Source organism: Rhinichthys klamathensis, unplaced genomic scaffold (assembly GCF_029890125.1).
Source record: "Rhinichthys klamathensis goyatoka isolate OS25496 unplaced genomic scaffold, OSU_Roscu_1.1 h1tg000391l_1, whole genome shotgun sequence".
Lineage (NCBI taxonomy): Eukaryota > Metazoa > Chordata > Actinopteri > Cypriniformes > Leuciscidae > Rhinichthys > Rhinichthys klamathensis.
The window spans coordinates 3,552,253-3,573,566 of record NW_026606894.1 but is presented as its reverse complement, the minus strand read 5'-3'; the positions used below and the strand labels follow the sequence as shown (position 1 = coordinate 3,573,566).

General features: G+C 38.0%; 1 protein-coding gene across 2 annotated transcripts; it reads left to right on the top strand.

Moving 5' to 3' along the window:
• The first annotated feature begins 235 nt into the window (after nt 1-235).
• On the top strand, nt 236-19,519 carry arfgap2 (ADP-ribosylation factor GTPase activating protein 2). 2 transcript variants are annotated; one of them, XM_056234199.1, is made up of 17 exons: nt 236-357; nt 1,079-1,197; nt 1,347-1,419; nt 1,547-1,678; nt 3,213-3,293; nt 4,114-4,228; nt 4,318-4,374; nt 4,820-4,870; nt 12,514-12,566; nt 13,044-13,180; nt 13,836-13,967; nt 14,106-14,234; nt 14,316-14,465; nt 14,553-14,679; nt 17,973-18,063; nt 18,144-18,265; nt 18,345-19,519. In XM_056234199.1, exons 1-17 carry the CDS (start codon nt 286-288, stop codon nt 18,363-18,365), a joined length of 1,662 nt encoding a protein of 553 aa, XP_056090174.1. In that variant the 5' UTR covers nt 236-285; the 3' UTR covers nt 18,366-19,519. The 2 variants fall into 2 exon arrangements, with proteins under 2 accessions (XP_056090174.1, XP_056090175.1); XM_056234200.1 differs by lacking the exon at nt 4,820-4,870.
• The last annotated feature ends 1,795 nt before the right edge of the window (nt 19,520-21,314 follow it).

Genomic DNA, 21,314 nt, shown 5'->3' with positions numbered 1-21,314 from the left:
ATATTTTATTTATAAAAAAAATTTTTTAAACTAGGTGCGTACGTCTAAAAGTACATTTTACTAATATACTAATGCTCCAATTTTTGTTTTTGTATCAATATTTACATATTATACGAACGGTCTATTATACATGTGTTTTCACATGGTTTTCAGTCACGGATAGTGTGCATTTTCACGTTTCTGTTCACAAACGTTTGTCTCAAGGGACCTTTATTTTTCCAGAAACATCACTTCCGCCTGGTCTTTAATGTCTGGTTTCTGTTTTCCCCCTGCTCAGTTGGCAAGATGGCGTCGGAACCGAACAAGACAGAAATTCTAACCATTTTTAAACGTTTGCGCTCTATACCTACAAACAAGGTAACACGTGAGGTCTTATTAAAACCTACCTGTGACTGTTTTCATTATCGTTATAACTTATTCAGAGACATCCTTATGTGTGTTTCATTTGGGATTACGTGTCATTTGTTAGTCGCTAAGCCGGTGCTGATGGGGCCTTAGTGCCGTCTAAACACATATATATGTTTACTATCAACACCACATCTCAAAAACAGACCAGTACTAAACTATCAAACACTAATTATATCGTATTAACGAGCTATTATGACTAAATCAGCTGTCTTAAAAAGAAATCAGATGATTGCAGGTTTACATGCTCTGTCTGTTATATGAGAATGACGCAGTGGCGATGGAAAAATGACTCATCCTGTTATAATGTGCCTCAAAATCCACGGAGTTGTCTGTCTGTACTGTCCCATAGATGGATCAAACTCATTTATATGGTAAAATCTGGATATTGGGGCATGGAATCGTAAATTATTGTACGATCAGATCTTTTAAGTTTACAAAATGTTTGTTATTGACTTAAAATTGAGCGTTTTGGTGAAGGTTTTGTACTTTCCTTTTATATCTCGATTTTCCGAATGTACACATTACTGAGTTTTTATGAACATATGGTTTGTGAACCATATGTTGGGACTCTTTTCTGTCTGTCTGCAGTCTTTAAGTCATTGCAAACATTTGTTTACAGAGGTTTATTTATGAAACGGTTTTTGAATGAAATGATTTGTTTTGTGTCTAGGCCTGCTTTGACTGCTCCGCTAAGAACCCGAGCTGGGCCAGTATTCCATATGGAGTATTTCTGTGCATTGACTGTTCTGGGATCCATCGCTCTTTGGGAGTACACTTGAGCTTTATCAGGTTGGTCTGACTCTCTATTGTCTTTCTCTTTAATTATATTATGCTGTCATGCAAATGTCAGGTAAAGTTTTTAGTCATCCGTGGTGTTCCAGAATGCCACATTCATTTGCTAATTACAAGGCAAGAGTTGAGGAGTATTGTCTTTTCAGATCCACAGAGCTGGATAACAACTGGAGCTGGTTTCAGCTGAGATGTATGCAGGTTGGAGGAAATGCTAATGCGGTTAGTTCTTCTTTTTCCTACCCTATAATAAGCATTGCCTCAGTTCTTCCTTTAAAACATAGCCTCTTAATTCAGCTATTTGCATGAGCCAATACTGTAGACTCAATATACTTTTCTTTGTGCACAGATGGGGTTTTTCCGCCAACATGGCTGTACCACCAATGACACCAATGCGAAGTATAACAGTCGTGCGGCTCAGATGTACAGAGAGAAGATTCGACAGCTTGCCAACGCTGCGCTCTCCAAGTATGGCACTGAGGTTAGTATACAAACCTCATTCTGTTCCAGCGTTATCACTGCCTAGAAAGTGAACTATGCTCCTTGGGTTTGTTGTCAGCATTCGTTATTAAAAGATGTTGTACTGTCATGCTGTTAACATGCTCTAAAGGCAGGGCCTGCCATCCAGCTTAGTTTCAAGACCAGATTTTACATGTCAAGTCATCTTCATTTATATAGCGCTTTTAACAATGGAGATTTAAAAGCAGCTTTACAGAGATAAACATACAATTTACGGTAACAGAGATTGTTTTGGCTTTATAGCGATTTTTGAATAATGTTATTTCCAGCTAAAGTTAGTTTTGATTGATTCACTTCCAGCAAAATTATCATTTGTTATTACATTAGGGGCCACTAAGACGACGGCGTTCTCTCTAAACAGACTTTAAACGCGAACCTGTGACCTGATGGCGTTCACATGCGCATTAAAAATTGATTCTATAGTTATATTCGTTTGAATATATGTGTGCAGGTTTGTAAGACATTGTAAGACATAAGACATTTTATGGCAAACCCAACACTATATACTAAAAAAAATCGTTTTTTAATAAAAGTAACAAAATGAAACAAAATGTGTATCGAAATTTATTAAAATAAACTTTATTGATATTACAACAGGCATGTTTTTATAAGTAGTCTAGTCTGAATGTTTGGGTTCTAAATGCCAATAATTCACAGAACTGCACATATTGTGCATATCATCACAAACCATGTTTTATCTCTGTTGCAAGTCAAGACACAATACAGATTGTTTCAAAGCAGGTTTACAGTGATAACAGGGAAATGGTGCATTTAAGCTGTTGTTCAGCAGAAGTCAGTTCAGTGTTGGTAAAGATCAGCAATTATTAAATTAGTTCATTTTATCTAAAGCAGTTCTGCAAAAATATTATTCTTTTTCATGGATGAGTTTGATTGAATGCATGCTTTTTGTTGTCAGCAACAAATGTCAAGCATTTTCTTCATGGACAAGTGTATCCCAATTATGTATTGTTTATTTAATGACTTTATGGTTAATTCCCCAACACACACACACACACACACACACACACACACACACACACACACACACACACACACACACACACACACACACACACACACACACACACACACACACTTACTGTGAATCTATAACAACAGATGTACAACCTAATAATAATTGCAAACCACATATTCTAAAAATATTTTTGTTTTGGATTATTTTATATTATTACTTGTATTACTATTATTTTTTTAACTTTATATATTATTTTAATAGTTCCATGTTGCTGTTTAGTTATGTAAAGCAAAAAGAGATTTGGATTGCACTTTTTTTTAATGCAGCTGTGGTGTTTGTGATATTAAATAAACTTTGAACTTGAGTCACTGAACAAACTCCACGTTTCATCAGTATTCGTTAGCTTTATCTTCACAGACTCGCTTGTTATGAAAGCACACCTGACGTCCAGTGTGTCTGGAGAGTTGCATTCAGAACTTTTATTCTGCTTTCTGACCCCCTTTATTTTCTCATCGTTCAGCTGTGGATCGACAGCTCCGGCTGTGCTCAGCCATCACCTGTAGAGAAGAGAGAGACTGACTTCTTTGAAGAGCTCACACAGGTAGGACACACACGCTGCATCTGAAATCTCATACTCTCTTGAGTAGGTACTTATTTTGAATAAGGTCTTACTTTGCGTCCACTAAAAAAGTATGTTCTATATAGTATAGTGTGTAGTATGAATGTAATTGAGACGTACTACCTTCGCCATGATGTTATTATCACGTGACCTACCAGCATCAGTTACGTCACTTCTCTGCCATTCATAAATCCTCTCCCCATGCCTTATGGGATAGTAAAGTGTCCATCGTATGCACACTTCCGAATATTGGCAGAAGTAGAAGGTCATACTCTTTTGCCTACTCTTTTATGAGTTCTGCATTCTTGTAGCATATCGGATTCAGGTATAGAATTGTGCATTTATTTTTTACTAGTAAATGCTGAGTTATGTCTTAAGGAACACTTTTATTTGTATTTATTTTTAAAAAAGTTTTACTAAACATTTAGCTGAACAGTGCATCAGGAGGGAACAGTTTACCTGTTTTTTGTTTGTTTACTGTATTTTTTTTTTGTGTGTGTGCCAGAAACAGGATTCCCTCAGTCTTGGAAACCTAAAAATATCATGGAATTTTGTTAATTATAATTGTGAGAGTCAAGAAAATAAATGACATATTTTAATTTAAAGTTAGTTTTTCTGGTTCTCTAAAATATTTAATCAGTAATTGCATTTTGATCTTTTAAATTCCTTATTCTGTTATTGGGAACGACTGAAAATAGTGTCAAAAGTTTCGCTCTCTCTTTAAAATTGTGCTCATGCAGATATGCCATTATTATTATGACTTGATTTGTAATATTTAATAATTGTGTTTTCTTACCTGTAGCCTGCCAACAGTTGGGACATGGCGTCCCCATCCCTAACAGATCTGAATGGAGCTGTAACTGTTAGCCCTCAACTGGAGCAGAGCAGTCTTAAGAGTTCAGAGACTACCAGCACTTGTGAGTGTGTCGCATTGCACACCATTAATGCATGTATACATCATTGTCATTACTTTTACATGCAAACATTTCTTGTCCATGTGATCCAGTGCCTGAAGAGGGTCCGAGCATTGAAGGACTGAGCACCAGTCCTAAAGCCACAATAGGTGAGTGTTTGCTGATTTGTGTGTGTGTGTGTGTGTGTGTGTGTGTGTTAGTGCTCTGGCAGAATGTACATTATCATCAGAACATCCCCATGTGTCTATTTCTCCCTTCACCACCCAATTCCCCATATTATTTTTGAAGTGTTTTTTTGAGATAATATCACCACACATGAATGAATCCTGTAAGCAAGTCAAGCTCCAGGACCTGTTTGGGACCTGTATATCAACCTTTTTATGGACAACAGCAAATAATAAAAAAGCAAAAAAGTGCTATGGTACTAAAACACCATATTTTATAAACATTATAATGACAAACTCATGACTATGTATGTACTTAAGTCTTTTTAAAATCATATCTATGTGTAATAGCAAGCCAGTAAATGTAGTTCTGCGACATTTATTGCAAATGAATTCAGAGCCTGCTGTCCTGTCTGTTCTGTTAATGTAGAGATTGAGAACTCAATGAGATTGGCGTCTGAAGAGTGTCAAACTCCTGAAGGTGATTTGAATGATTTTGAAATGCCGATTGGCTGATCAGAAAGTAGCAGCATGGTTCTGCGCTTGACTGACACTTAATTTGAGTGTGTGTGCCGCTTTGGCTCCGCCCCTTCCTCTTTGATATATATTTACTGCAAAGCTGCTCGTATTTAAAAGTTGTCTTTACTGCTTATATACATTTTAAAAAAAAATTCTTACTGCTTCAAATCTATTCAGGGTGTCATCAGGGACAGTGTATATAGTGCACTGACAATTGTTCGCTGGGATTTAATTTATTTTATTTAAAATTGAGATATTCAGTGCTAATCAACATTATGAAACAAATGCTGTTGATCGAGCTTAAAGCCCAAAGTATTCTTCAACCATCTATTGTTTTTGCCATCCATTGTTGTTAATTATTTTTTGAATGCTGCCTGTTAATGCCCCTAATTAGTGCAAACGAAATTCACGGATGTATAGAAAAATATGGATACATGCATACTGTGATGATGAAAAAATTGCATCACACACGCTGTAAATATACCTTAGTGGACACATAAACTTTGGGCTTCTCTTGTACCTTGAACATTGCTTGGAATTGATCATTTTAAAGGTAGGGTAGGCGATTTTCGGAGAGGCTAGCAATAGCGAGCTAGCTTTGAAAGCATAAGATCCCACCCTCCTTTCAGAGCGTCTCCAAAGCCACACCTCCTCCAAAACACATGAACGCATTCAGTAGGGAGCAAACAAAAGCTTCACGAGAGATGGCATTAAACTACCTCATGTCTCAAAGCACATACCATTACAATAATAATGAACATAAACACTGACCTGTACCACCTGACTGCTGCAGGTTCATTTCACCGTTGATGGTGTTGCCATGGAAACGCATAAATTTGAGTCACGGACAACCTCGAGTATAACGTTACAGGTTTCCAACTCTTTCAATTGTGTACGCTGCATAAGCTCGTTGTTTTGGTTCAGGAGGAACTGTAAAAGACGACTGGTGTTTCGGTTGCGCTGCTCAGTGACTGACGTCTGTCTAACTCTGCATAGCATGAAGCGTGCTGATGACGCATGATGTCTGCGCGAACAGAGTGCGCAAGGGTATGTAAAAACATACGTTGACAGGCAGATTGGACATCCTGTCGTAGCCCTCGGAATGAGATCTGTGATTGGACTATCATGTTATGGTCCTACGCCTTCCACAGATGATACATTTAGACCACTTATCTTAGTGATTGCTATTGAAATGTGAAGAGACTTTCAAGCAGCATAACAAAAAATGAAGCAAATCACCTAACCTGCCTTAAGGAGTCAACTAGAAAAATTGCCAGAACGTGACATCCTTAGTAATTGAATGTAAAAGCAGAACTAACTTGCATGCTATAAAACTATTATTATTCACAAAGGATTTGTCAATTCGTATTCCTAAGGTGCGGCAATTTGTCACTGGACCGCTTTTTGTCCAAAAAATTGTCCTCAAGTGTTTTTAGCTGTCTGAAAACGACAGGCACTCTTCTGAAAACGCCTAGCTGCGGGCGATTGAGAGAATTTGTACACTTTGGTGGCACAGTGTTTTTTCAGTTGAGACGCTTTGGTTGCGGTTATACGCAATATCCGTGGAAGTGTTACTAGTATCTGATTTCACAGATAGTTTGCTTCTGAATACATACTATGTATATTCTGAGACCAGCAATATTAATTTCTCCTCCATTGTGCCGTTCTTGTGCTGCTTGTTGTTGTCATTGTAGAAGCAGGATGTGACATTTGGTCAGTGTGGTATTTGTCCCGCCCCTCTTTCACTGTGGACAGCTGGGTAAAAAGTGACAGTGACACAAAGTTCTACAATTTATTAGGGCTGGGTATTATTGACACAAATTTCACAATTCGATTTCGATTCACAAGCTTGCAATTCGATTCCGATTCAATATTGATTATTTTGGATATCAGGTACAATACATGGCAAGTTTTCTCAAGGAAAACAAATCTCTTAACTAATGCTGTAACTATGGGAGTCAGTTGTAGCCTACTAGGCTTCATTAGCCTACTATAATATTGAAGGTAAAAATTAACTGATTTGTATCTATACAAACACTTTAATTACACTTTTATTTATTTTTATAATAATAAAGTTATATGAAATATAAACATTTAAATGGTGGCTGTCATAAAAACTTGCCAGATTTATTCAAACATGCATTAAATATCGAAGAACATTAAAAATTATAATGAATATGTAATATAGTGCATATATTTAGCAAAATGCTCCTTTTTAGAGTAAATTTTTCTAGCTGACTAACGAGTTTATGGTCACATATGTTTTTTCTGAGGTAAATGTGACGTTACATGACATTGTTTACAAGTTGTTTTACTGACGTCTTTCCACGGTTGAAACACTGATTGAGCGATTCCATGTGACATGATACGGATTTCGATAAGTTGTACTCTATCTTTTAACACACTTTCAGACGTTCATTCGTGTTTATTTCGCGCTTCAACCTCCCCGTCTCTCTCTTGAAACCAACACGGAAGTGAATTAAACTGCAATTCATCGAGTGGCCGCTTGAGGCTGACTGCAAAAGCGAGTCAAATCTGTATCTCCCCTATGTTAAAATGCCTCACTTCACAGCAGAAAAAAACATGTTTACAGCCTGGTGGCAAATAGTTTTTTTGGTCTATATCGCTAATTTTGCCCTTCATGACGACTGTGAGGGGGGTGAATTTTTTTTACAACTCATCCGTTGAAATTATATTAAGCCTTAAAGTTCTGCATAATTAAGGGCGTGGCCACTTGAGTGACAGGTGGATTGCCGCTGCTTTCACTGCTAGTCGTTTGTCTGCTGTCTGTTAGCGTCACCCTCAGCTGTGTTTGTGCTTTTTTTCGGGATTATTTCATACAATTTAATACACGTATTATACCTTCGCCCATGCACGCCGTTGGATTCCGTCGTTGTCGAGGATGGAGAGAACAACCAGCGCTGTATTTCCAGTTGTTTCCCTCGCATGCACTAATCTGGATGTCTGACAATTTCATTGCTTTTTTGAGTTTAGATTTAAAAACGTCTGTAGATATAGAGACCACACTCATGCGGTACTGTTGCTCTCACGGAACAAATATGCTTATTTAACTTTGTAGTGTAAAATAAAAAGTACCGTCAGATGAAATCCTGCAGGTGTCAGAGCTTTCTCTTCGTCCATCCACACTTAAAGGAGTCATAATGTGCAATTTTCACTTTTCCATGAGAATCAATGTATGTTATGATTGACTAACGATTATACATTGGCCGGGATGTCGATATTCAAAAGTGAAGCGTTTGTTTACCCCAGGGTTCTTAAACTAGCCAACGTGCACGCGCACTCAAATACGAGATTTCAATTTCTCCCCCGGCTTGACGTCAAGACGGGGCCGGATATACCATATATGGACACCGCAGAGGAGGCCCGCCCTGCCCCTCTCCCCATCATATTCAGCGATATTCAGTCAAGAAAGATGCAGAAACGTAGTGCACACGTGAGTTGCTCTGTGGTTGACTGTCATAATCCACATTCTAATGTTTTTTCTTTACCCAAAACTGACCAAACTACAAGGGACAAGTGGATGAAATTTATTTTTAATGACGCTGTTCCAACAACCATCTCAACTTGCTCAACGTTAGGTGCTGCGCTAAACATTTCACAAAAGAATCTTTTACAAATTTGGGGCAATATCAGGCGAAGTTGGCATCGAAGCTACGTTTGGAAAAAGGTGCCATTCCAACAATCAGGGACTTGCCTGAATTTGAAACGGTAAGACTGTGTTTTTATTACTATATTTTGTGTAACAAACAGCAGCTAACTACTAATGCGGTTAATGTATGTGATGTAAACACGGGGAATGGACTCTACGAATGCTAGCCACATCTTTCCACTTTGTTTTACACTACAGTAACGTTAGCTATTATTTAATATAATCGTATATAATATAACAATGACAACATATCATTGTATTGATTTTTTTATATAATAGATAAGGATAGATAAATTTAAAAAACAGTCAAGAATTAATAAACATAAAGAAAAACATAACGTTACATGTCTGCAGATGAAAATTATTAAATATCTAAAAAACCACAACGTCAAAAAAGGCAAAAACAACACATTATAGCAAACGTTAATCTCTATAACCACTGTAAGCTGAAAATAAAGTAGACTACATCTCCGTTAATGTAATCTACATTAAATAAAAGCTAAACTTATGTGGGAGAAAATAGCAAAAAAAACGTTTTAGCTCGTTACTGATGTTAATGTATGTCTCAGTCAAAAAAATTGTCTTTACCATTCAGAGACATGTTGATGTAGACGACGTCCTTCAATTGACTGTTGTTCCTCTTCCGTTTCCAGCTCTGGTTCAGAGTCTGGCTCAAACATATACGGTTGAATCCCGTAGGTCGCGGCCAGGTCGGGTTCATTCACAACTTGCGCCATGATCTCTTTTTGGAATGATATGCTGAAGTTACCTGCGGTGTCAAGCCCCCTCCTTCCTGCCACCAATCAACGCGCCCCTCATTTGCATTATTAAAATGACCGTCCACGACAGCCAAAACCTCGCATCAGATCTCGCGAGACAATAATGCATTCAGAAATAAGGGTCAAACGAGCTCTGTGTTTATTTTTTTCCAATTTTTCTTTTTTAGAAGGGCATGAAATGACTATAATAGAGCGTGGGTATCAAAGTTAATACTACATTATGACTCCTTTAAATGAGCGCGGATTTCTAGTGCATTTACTGAACTTCTGAGGTAAAATCTTTAATTGCTGGTTTAAAAGCTGGTTTAACCCATCTGAGAAATTGAGAGGCGGCCCAAATCAGATGATATCAGATGAAAATCAGACTGAATAAAGCTCTTTTACGAACTTGAACTTGACGTGCGATGCCATGCTGACTGACATGTATGTGCATGAATCACTGTCACACGCACAAGCTCAGAGCAATATTGTAAGTAACTGTCTGCATGATAATACATTTTTAACTAGCAGAATAATAATGCATCACGATACACATAGTTGACTGCTTGTATGTTGTGAGAAATGTGTGTGATCTGTGTTATGTACTGTTGTATAGCCTACATGCTCTTAACTAATTGCCCCTTTTGGGATTAATAAAGTTGAGAAAAAAAGTAAAGTAAATAGTCTCACTTTTAGTTACGTCTTTTAACTATTATAATATTTCGAAAGGCAAAAAAAATGAACTTTAACTATTGGCTTTAATCTTCAATCAGCTGTCACTTTAGCGCGAGGCCAGTAGCATATAGCATTAGCACCTCTGCTCCACCCACGTTCCGCCTCTTTGCCCATTTTATTTTATCCGGTAGTGACGAGAGGTGACGCGCTGCCAAGATGGCGACGGTTAGCCCCGCCCACTTTAGGCTTCAAAAACGCTCTTCAGAAACCTACGGGTGACGTCACGGATACTACGTCCATATTTTTTTTACAGTCTATGGCTGTAACTAGTGATGGGCGATACTGCAAATTTCTGTATCGATCTGATACCAAGTAAATACAGGGGCAGTATCGCCGTTACCGATACCGATACTTTTTCATTTTAAAAGCATGCATTTGAACTTGTATGCACTTTCCTGTGCTAGAGCAGTGTGTCATGATTTATGAGGTGAATGCATCATTAATATGCTAAATCTGAACACGTTTGCATAACTACTAGTCCTATTTTGTGATTTGTGCTCTCAACTCCCCTTTAATTAGTCAGTGACTTTTACAAAACTACCCTAATTATAGTACTAGCCTACTAGTACTAGCCTACTGTTCAAAAGTTTGGGGTCTGTAAGATTTTTATTTCTCTTAGTAAAAACTGTAATATTACAATTTAACAATTTAACATAGGCTATCTGTTTTCTATGCCATAGTAAACTGTAATTTATTCATGTGATCAAGGCTGAATTTTGGGCATCATTACTCCAGTCATGATGATAATTCATTTTAATATGCTGATTTGCTGCTCAGGAAACATTTCTTATTATTATCAATGTTGAAAACCGTTTCATATTTTGTCGGAAACTATGAAACATTTTATGCAGAATTATTTGATGAACAAAGTTGAAAGAACAGCATTTATATGAAGTAGATTTTTTTTAATAGTGTAAAACCCTTGACTGTCACTTTTGATCAATTTAATGCATCGATCCTTGTTGAATAAAAATATTAATTTCATAAAAAAGATCTTACTGACGTCAACATTTTAAATCGTTATGTACAGTTTTGGTTTGTTTATTGCGAAATAACTCCCGATTGTTTCTCTGTCATCTAAGCAAGGCTTCGTTTCCCAAACGCACTGGGCCTCTGAGCTCAGCGAAGCACCAGCATCGAACGCTCTTTGTGATTGATTGGTTTCGTCTTGTAGCCTATACAGATGACTAGAAGAAAAGGTTCTATCCTACACAATTACCCGCTAACATTCGCTTATTTTTCGCACTGAATTGCGTGCAAAATTAATAAAAAATTACTGGTAAAAAAAATACACATTTGGATCGATATTTTTATGTGAGGATCGATCCTTTTCGATACCACGTCAGTATCGAAGTATCGATACTTTAGGATCGATCCGCCCATCACTAGCTGTAACTGGTATTATTAAGGCAGAAGAGGAGATCATGTGCGCTCCGCGCTGCTGCTTCTCTTGAGCTGAGCTGAGCCAGAGCGATCTCACGCCACAGCGCCAAAACGGTATTTATGTTTTTGAATTTCGTAAGAAAATGGACGTAATTTGAGACTTTATTTAGTATCAATAGTAACAAAGCACAAAGATTATTGCTATTTATTGGATGGGATGCGCGCTACAATGTTCCATTCATTCATCAAATGAAAACAGGATGACTAATCGATTCTTGATATTTAAGAATAAAACGCTAAGTGCGCAGCTGCCTCACTGGCTCGTCACGCTGCTGCCATTTTTAAATATGTGGCTCTCCCATTAAAACATTTCAAATATATACTGTCCTTAGGAAAATATGCTTTAATTGGTGGACATATGGCCTTAAGTATTGATGCCACCTTTTAATCTTAAGAATTCCTTGACACATTCCCATATTATTATTGTTGTTATTATTTTTTGTTAATCTAATTTTTGCAATTTAACACAAGTGAAGGCATGTGTAGCCAGTGTGTAAAGTCACTCACTGATACAAAAGGTGTAGGGTTTTCTGATCTCATAAAGAGCTCGCAGACACAGAGCTTATGTTGTGGTATTTCTGATATGTACTTCCGGTCTGGATTGATTTATGCCCTGTAATGAGATTAGAGCGGCTTTTCATTGTTGATCAGGATGCAGTGACTTTAAGACCAGTTTCAACCATCGTCTTAGTAAAAAGCTTCCAGTCACCCCAATTTTCTATAAATTTTTGTAGCTCATTGATACAGTTTGCAAAATGAATACAGCATGAATGTTCACATGTACATTTTCAACACACTCTTGCTCTGATAATCTAATTGATTTGTGTGACCTCTTGCCTTTCCTCAGGCTTTGCCGGCATGATATTTCCCAGGTCGTTATTGGCCGTGGCCTCTATCGCCATGCACTAATGATCCTTATCTAGAGAAGTTGTGTTCTCTGGAATAATCTAGGAGGAAAAAGCTTGTTTACTTTTCTCTGACTATGCTTTCTGTTTTCAGAAATTAAATCCTCCATCATTGGAAAGAAGAAGCCAGCCACTACAAAGAAAGGGGTAGGTGAACAATCATTGCTCTCGGTCACTTCCTATTCAGGGAATTGTTGTCCTGATTTTGCAGTGTTCAGTTTTTGTCAGTAGGTGTCAGACTTCTACTACAGAATCTAGAACTGTGGTTCTGCCTCAAGCTAAAGGAAATCAAAAGTCAATGCAGACATGTGCAAGGAATGGCAGAATCTGAATGTTAAATCTTCTATAGTTAGACCAATGAAACGTTTGTTTCGGTCAGTAAAGTGTTTTAAGCACTAACCTGTCAACATGTCCACGTCATATTTAATTTTGGAATCAAATAGGATAATATTTTATACTTTTAAGGATTATCATGGATAAATCATATATAATAAACACTGCAATATTCCTTAAAATAAGAATTTTCTATTCCGATTTTTTTTTTTTTCACATGTAAACCATCTGCAGAAGTTTCAGATCTTTGTAGGTGGTAATTTGTAAAAAATGTCTTCCTTTGGTTTTTAGCTTGGCGTTAAAAAGGGTCTCGGTGCCCAGAAGGTGAGCAGCAAGAGCTTCACTGAGGTGGAGAAGCAAGCCCAGGTGGCGGAGAAAATGAGAGAGGAACAGGTCGCTGAAGCCAAGAAACAAGCTGAAGAGTCCATGTGAGTCTAACTCAAAATCTGTCCGATTAGGACTGTTGGACATGTTTGCAGATGCTGGAAAACTTTTAAAAAAATCTTTATTTAAAGGTGAAGAATGTAGTTCACTAGTGGAATTACAAAAAAATAAAGCATTATTTCAAACAGCCTTGCAAACACTCTTTCAAAGCGGCACACCTTCCCCAACGCAAACATCATGTCCAGCTCTTACGGCGCTAGTAAAGTCATCTCTCAACCCTTTAAAAGTAGGCTACTTCCAAGAAAAGGTCAAACATTTTCTGAATACTTTTTGATGTGTTGCTATGTGTCATGAGTAAGCAACAGAGTTGGCTTAGTCTAGAGCGAACGTGAGTGTTTTTCTCATCATGAACCTGTCCAATGTATCTGCACCGGGCACGTTTTTGACAACGCTCCACGACTGTTTTTTTTTAAACGGGTACACATTGTGTCTTTCTGAATGAGTGTATGGTATTGAAGCGTTCATTGAACAATAAACAGGGTTAATAGAATGTATTTTAACATAAAATCTTACATACTTCACCTTTAAAGATTTTGCCCTCTCTTCAAACGATTGCATTCTCATGCCTCTTCTAACAGTGCGATCAGAGCTATAGCTTTAGCATTTTCCCCCCTGATTGCTTTCCCCCTTATCTCACAGGGTGGCCTCGATGCGACTGGCCTACAAAGAGCTGGAGATTGACAGGAAGATAGAGGAGAAGAAAATGCAGAACCTAGAAGGGAAGAAGAAGCAACAGGCGGAGAGACTGGGCATGGGATTCGGGAACAGGAGGTAAAGACCCAGCGGAAACCTCTATTACACCACTGTCACATTAATTACATCACTCCCCTCAAGCATGACATCACCGTCTCCAGCAGATTAATAGCCCAGAACAGATGTTAGTTTTGTTAATGTGATGTTTTTCTGCAGTGCCGTGTCTCATTCCGTGATGTCTGAGATGCAAGTGATCGAGCAGGAGACCCCGGTGGGAGTCAAATCCTCCTCTCGCTCCAAGCTGGACATGTTTGATGAGCCTGGCTTTGCCTCGGGACCACCAAAGTATGTTTGTGACGGACACCATTTGTGTGTGTGTGTGTGTGTGTGTGTGTTTGTAATTCGTATCATTCGTTGTGATCTCAGGTACAAGGACAACCCGTTCACATCAGGAGACAGCTTTGGGTCACGGTGGGACAATGATGGAGGATCATCGTTCTCCTCCTGGGCTCTGGAGAAGGATGAACCTAAAGACAGTGAGGTCACCATCTCAAGCATCCAGCCAATCGGAGAAAGGTTGGTCTGTCTTTATAACGTCCTGATCCAGTAGTCAGTGATTTGATCTGTGGCCGCTTTCATGACTGGTGACCGGATGCTTGTCAGGTTGCCCAGCCGACGGAAGCCTGAGGTGTCTGTGCCAGCCGCGGAGTCTAGCGAAGCACGAGAGAAGTTCGCCAATGCTAAAGCCATCTCATCGGACATGTTCTTCGGCCGCGAGAGCAACCCAGAGGTACCATGAGCCCACTAGACCTTCAGTACATCGAGTTCATTTTGACACTAACTGGACATGTTTAGGTGTTCATTTACTGTAATCCTTAGATTGTGTGTTAAATTATATTGCACAATTTTATAGGGGTGTGGGGAAAAAAATCGATTCTTGATTCTATCTTCCGATTTGCATCGATTCACAAATTTCAAAAATCGATTTTCTAAAGTGTTTCACTTCTTTAACTTCGCAGTACTACTTAAAGTTACTTAAAATTATTGACGTTAATCACGAAAAGCTCCGAACAAGGGCTAAATGCGGTGCTCGTGCTGACGGACTCAGCGACAGATGGCGCTTCTCACATGCATGCGATCTCGAATTCAGTTCTTTCACAGCTACACACACAACTGTCAAAATGCGAATCGTGTGGACTGTTCAATGTAAAGCGAGTCTGTTATGTCCTACGCGAACGAAAACAAATGGGAGAAAATCGGATGTGTAACAGATCCGTGCGTTCATTCTTAAAGGGACAGCCGCCTCATAAACGGTTGCTATCCGTTTCATTAATGTTGATTAAAAAAAAACACTGCTTTTGACTGAATCACTTTTTTATCTTTAATGTGAATCAATTTATATTTAATTCACACAGTGAAGACTATACAGTGTTTTATTTTTTTAAACTGCTAAACTGTCTACCGCAGTCAAATAAGAAAAGGAACACAAAACGGTAAACTACAATCAAATATATGCGCACATCGAATTGAAATTTGATTCAAAATCAAGAATCGATTTGAATCGAATCATGAGGTACCAAAAGATTCCCACCCCTACAGTTTTATGTAAATTATTTGTGTATTTAAAAATGTGTCATATTTAAAGGGATACTCCACTTTTTTTGGAAATATGCTCATTTTACAACTCCCCCAGAGTTAAACTGTTGAGTTTTACCGTTTTTGAATCCATTCAGCCGATCTCCGGTTCTGGCGGTACCACTTTTAGCATAGCTTAGCATACATCATTGAAGTGGACAAGACCATTAGCATTTCTAAAAAAAAAAAATGACCAAAGAGTTTTGATATTTTTCCTATTTAAAACTTGACTCTTCTGTAGTTACATCCAGGGTTCTAAATTAACACCCGCCAACCCGCCAAATGCGGGTTAAAATTCATTTTGGCGGGTGTTGATAAAAACGTACTAGCCAGTTTGGCCGGTGATGCATAAGGTTCTGTTCTCGGTCATTTAATCCCCCTGGCAGTACTTCCTACATTTCCCATAAACACTGTGCCGTAATGCTATGTGATGACGTTTCATACGCCCATTGGCTGCGCGCAGTTTGCAGTGAAACCAGTGCGAGAAATGATCATGGAAACAAACGGAGCGTCCGCGTCCGTCCACCAGAAAACACAAGGAAGATGAAGAACGAGCCAGAGCAGGAAGCAGACTGAAAGAGGAGGGAGCTAGTAAAGTAGCTAAAGTAAAAAGTTAAGATTAAACTAAATGCGGCGGTGGTTGGGACAGACTTCTGGGTTTAAATTTAAATGTCGTTTAACGAGAGATAGCCTACGTTATTTTTTTTAAGTTTAAGGTTTTTGTCATTATTTCTTACAAGCTTATACATTAGGCAATAGCCTATAGCCTACACAACAAGCTTACTATATATCTTAAGGTTTTCTTTTAGTTGAAAACATTAAACAATATGTGTAAACAAAATATATAAATAACAAAAGCATTTAAGCTCAGGCAGTGCAAACGGGGAAAAAACGAAAAAAAAAAAAAAAAAGCAGACTGCGCAGTTATCGTACAGAACGTAGTCAGCATACTCGAGTCAGCATATGATTATCGTGTTTATATTGTTTCACGTTCATGTTGAGAAAAACAATAATATCCACATGCTCGAGTGAGAAAACGCGCTGCGCTGACACACAGTCGTTGCAGAGACGCGCGCACGTGTGTGTGTGCAAAGTGAAGTAACAGCACTTTGCGTTTTCTGTTCTTAAACCTGTCTCCCTCAACGAAACTTAAAGGAAGCATATGTCAAAATCATTTTGCTACCAGAAGATATCGGGGTACAGCTGCTGACCTGCAGTCGTTAATGCAGTGATGGACAGCTGCTTCCTCAGTCGACGGCTGTTTCTTTGGATTTCATGTGATTTCTCATTGTGGTGGTGATATTATGATAATAATAATAATAATTAATAATTGATTAAACGTAATTCCATTTTGTAATAGGCTATCATTTTCATCTAAGTAATTCCAAACTTCGCGAGGCAGACAACGACATTATGTGATCAAAAACACAATCCACTTGTTAAATGCTCCACCCAGTGCATTTAATTATAACTGCGAAAAAAAATTGAAGAAAAAAAGTATTAGTATTAGTATTTTATTTTTTTAATAATAATTACAGAGCGAAAATTCGAATATTCGTGCACATCCCTAATAGAGATAGATCCCAAACTTGAAATGAAATGTTTGCACTTTCTGTCTTGTATTGTACTTTATATGTGTTTTTCATGCCAACAATGTTAATAAAATTATCAAATGCATTCAGTGGCACTCATAATTTCTCTTATTTTCACCGGAAAAAATTTGGCTAGTGGAAATTCTAAATGGCTGGTAACTTTAGAAAGTTACCAGCCACATTGGCTGGTGATCAAAAAAGTTAATTTAGAAGCCTGGTTACATCGTGCACTAAGACCGACGGAAAATGTAAAGTTGCCATTTTCTAGGCTGATATGGCTAGGAACCATACTCTCATTCCTGCGTAATAATCAAGAAACTTTACTGCCGTACCATGAGAGCAGCAGGCGTAATGATATGACGCAGCGCCTGAAAATAGTTGTGTTGAAGGAAGGTGGCCTATTTTCAGGCGCTGCGTCATATCATTACGCCTGCTGCACTCATGGTACGGCAGTGAAGTTTCTTGATTATTACGCAGGAATGAGAGTATAGTTCCTAGCCATATCAGCCTAGAAAATCACAACTTTACATTTTCCGTCGGTCTTAGTGCACGATGTAACTACAGAAGGGTCAAGTTTTAAATAGGAAAAATATCGAAACTCTTTGGTCATTTTTTTTTTTTAGAAATACTAATGGTCTTGTCCACTTCAATGATGTATGCTAAGCTATGCTAAAAGTGGTACCGCCAGAACCGGAGATCGGCTGAATGGATTCAAAACCGGTAAAACTCAACAGTTTAACTCTGGGGGAGTTGTAAAATGAGCCTATTTCCAAAAAAAGTGAAGTATCCCTTTAACTCAAGAAAGAATATGGAGACTTCTTTCGTTGTTTATATAAATATGTAATGTCTCTACTAGTATGAAGCAAAGACTCGTCTCGAGGGCATGTCTGGAAGTACCTCCATCAGCTCTGCCGACCTGTTTGGTGACGGCAGTGTGCGTTCCTCTGGTAAACGCATCCCTCTCCATCTCGCCATGTTGCCGTAGTGAGTCTTTGACTGCGACGCTCAGTGTGTGTTGTCCCTGTAGGCTCATCAGGATTCGATAACGTGCTTCCCTCTGGTCCAGACATCGCCCAGTTCAAGCAAGGTGTGAAGACAGTGGCAGGCAAGATGGCAGTGCTGGCTAATGGGGTTATGAACACCATTCAGGTGAATGTACACATTTGCTTTAGATTCTGATTTAACACTTGTACGTCAGCTGTATTAACTCTCTCCGAACACGTTTCAGGATCGCTACGGATCTTACTGAAAGGACTGCATTCGACTGAAATGGAAGTTGCATCAAACAGGACACGCCTCACTGCTGATTGGATCTGGTCTGTCTTTCCTACATGAACACACACATCAGAGAGAGAGAGAAGGGAGCGAGAGAGCAACACGAAGACCTGGGAACTCCCTCTCTCTCTCCCCCAGACCACTGTAGACTCTTGCTGACAGTATTTTTTTTTTTTTTTTTTTTTTAAGACTCTTGTTTTATTTTCAGATAACAACAGAAGCGCTTGACAGAGTGTAAAGTCTGTTTTCAGAGTCACAGTGCTTTCTGTTTGAAATAACAGTCCTGTTTTCTATGCCATGTACTGGTCTTTGATTTCAAATAGTTATGGATTTGAAAGTGTTCTGTCTGTAATTAAATGTATAACTGAACTTCTAGTGCTAATATGTTCTAATGGCTTTCTTTTTTGTATTTTAACGCTCTCCAGAGACCTCAGTGCATTCAGTAAACAAGGAAAGGGAACCCCATATGGTATATTTATAAATTGAGCCCATTTCCTAAACACAATCTTTAAAATTGATGCATTATCATAATTTTACATTGTTCGTAATTATGAGAAAGTTTGAGTGATTTAAGTGATGAAATAACAGTAACATTGTGCAATATGTCCTCGCATGTCAAGGACGAGTTCTTGAGCTTTTTTGTGGATGTGTGAGTGATACCTGGGAGTTTGAGTTTCAGGACAGATTATTTGAATCTGAATCACGTTTGTTTTGCATGCCAGCATAAGCCGTAGACACTGGTGCTGTACAGTGAGTCAGATTTCCAGCATTCACTCGTCGTATTTACAGATAAACTGCTCAAGAAACCAAGCTGACTGAGGAGGTTTACAGTGATGTGATCTAATCGACACAATTTAATACGACTCTCAGTTTAGATGATAAAACAGCAGCTGACAAAATAGATTTTTTATTTAAAATTCACCCACTGATGTGATGTCGTCTGTTTTCTAGTACATGCATTACAGCCTTTCTTTCCTCTTCTTTTGGGTTTATGTCAGACTGGGAACTGGTGGATGGTATTTGTCTGCTAAATTAAAAAAATAAAGAACAACAATCCAACGACCGCCTGGAATTAAAGCTTTTTATTGTGGCCTGTTGAGAATTATGTGAATAAAGAATGAAATCCCCCACAACAGCTGTTTACGACTTTGATTCAGTCGACACAATCATTTTATCTCATAAGGATTACAGATAAAGTGCAAAACAAACAAGAGTGGTATATAGTTAATTCAGACGGAGTACAAAGTAGAGTAGGTGTTAACCCTTTAATGGCCTGGCTGACGTTAACCCTATAAAGCCTACTGTATCATTTGATATGCACATTTTTAAGGCATCTAACATTTCAACATGATAAAAACTTTGCTAAAAAAATTTGTACACAATCTTCTACTTCTTGCTTTCTGTCGTCCGATTGACAGTTTATACTTTTTTTTTAGCAAGAGTATGATTGTAAAAACATCATGACGTGTCTTTTTGCTGTGAAATTTACATATTTTAAAGCAACCAGTATATATTTTATATTGTCAGTAATATTTCAAGATGAACACTTGCTGGACTGAAGCAACTTAGGTTTACTTGATTATATATAATCATTTTTAGAATCATGTTAAAATGTACCAAATATGATACAACAATCTCTAGAAGAATGTTATTTTGTACATTTCAATCATCATGTGTTTTGCCCACCACAATAAAAACTACAGCTTTGATAATAAAAGGAAACATGGAGTAACAACTGATATGCATAAGCATTTCATGTTCGTAGTCTGTTTTACTGTTATCTCATTGATTTACATTATAAGCTATCAGAATTTCATCTTACCATATAAACATAGAAATATAAATAGCAGCAACTGCAGCAAATTGCATATTTTTTGCTCAGTTTGGGCCTCTGAATAAAATTGGGTGTTTTTTCCTGGGTGAGTATGGGCTTCATTTTCTCCTATATCATATGAGCCATAAAACCAAAACAATGTTTTTTTGCAAACTGCATACAATAGTGTACCTTAAAAAAAAAAAAAGATTCTTTTTATTTTATGTCAGGCTTTATAGGGTTAAAGAAAAGTCTGTATATGGGTCAGGGCTTTCATGTGCTCCCATTCAGTGGACACCTTTCATCCTGTTGTGCATGGGCAGGGCGACCTATGACCTCTCCATTCATTCAACCATGCAAGGCAAATGGGTCTGTATTATAAAACACAACTGTTCCTGGATCAGATTTAGTTTGGTAGTGCTCCAGGTTGTGTGATGTTCCTGATTCCACAGGCCTTGATTCCAGAGTCTGTTCATGAGTTGTAAAAGACCCTTTGATCACAGGTACAAAAACACACATAAATGTCACCCCCTGTTATTGCATCGATAGCGTCAGCATCTACAAACAAACCAAAGATCAATGTAACCGTAAGTCTTATTTGCATAGCAGTTAAATTAAAAGAGGGCGATCAGAGAGCCGCATTAAATCCCTTTCATTGTGTCCCTGGCTTCTCATCCATGTCAAAGCTTTGGATTTACTTAGTCACACAACCAAAGAATAACAGGTTAGAAAGTAGACGGTCTATATTCCGTAAATATATGAATGGAGCCGATTAGTGTAACAAACAAACAAAGAAAAAACCTGAATAATGGGGATTTATGGCTTAAAACAGCCTTGCAAAATCAATTCACAGCTTAGGGGATGGATGGATGGATGGATGGATGCCCTTTTATCCCAATCAACTCTATCTTAGATGTTTGAACCAAAATAAAAAAAAGACATGAAGACATACAGTAAGAAAAAAACATCTATAAAATAGCCCATAATTTGGGCTTGGAAATTTTTAATTAGAAATGTTTAAATTCATATTGTGGTCTCTAACTTTGTAGGCAAATTTGATCACAGTGTGAGATCTTTCTAGGATATTTTCCCCATTAGAAAGACCCGAGT

Bases quoted from the DNA above. Each gene is read 5' to 3' on its own strand.
- arfgap2 (XM_056234199.1), top strand. From the start codon at position 286: ATGGCGTCGGAACCGAACAAGACAGAAATTCTAACCATTTTTAAACGT. The intron at 1,420-1,546 runs GTTAGTTCTTCT...CTTTGTGCACAG, and splicing joins TTGGAGGAAATGCTAATGCG to ATGGGGTTTTTCCGCCAACA. The intron at 1,679-3,212 runs GTTAGTATACAA...CTCATCGTTCAG, and splicing joins TCTCCAAGTATGGCACTGAG to CTGTGGATCGACAGCTCCGG.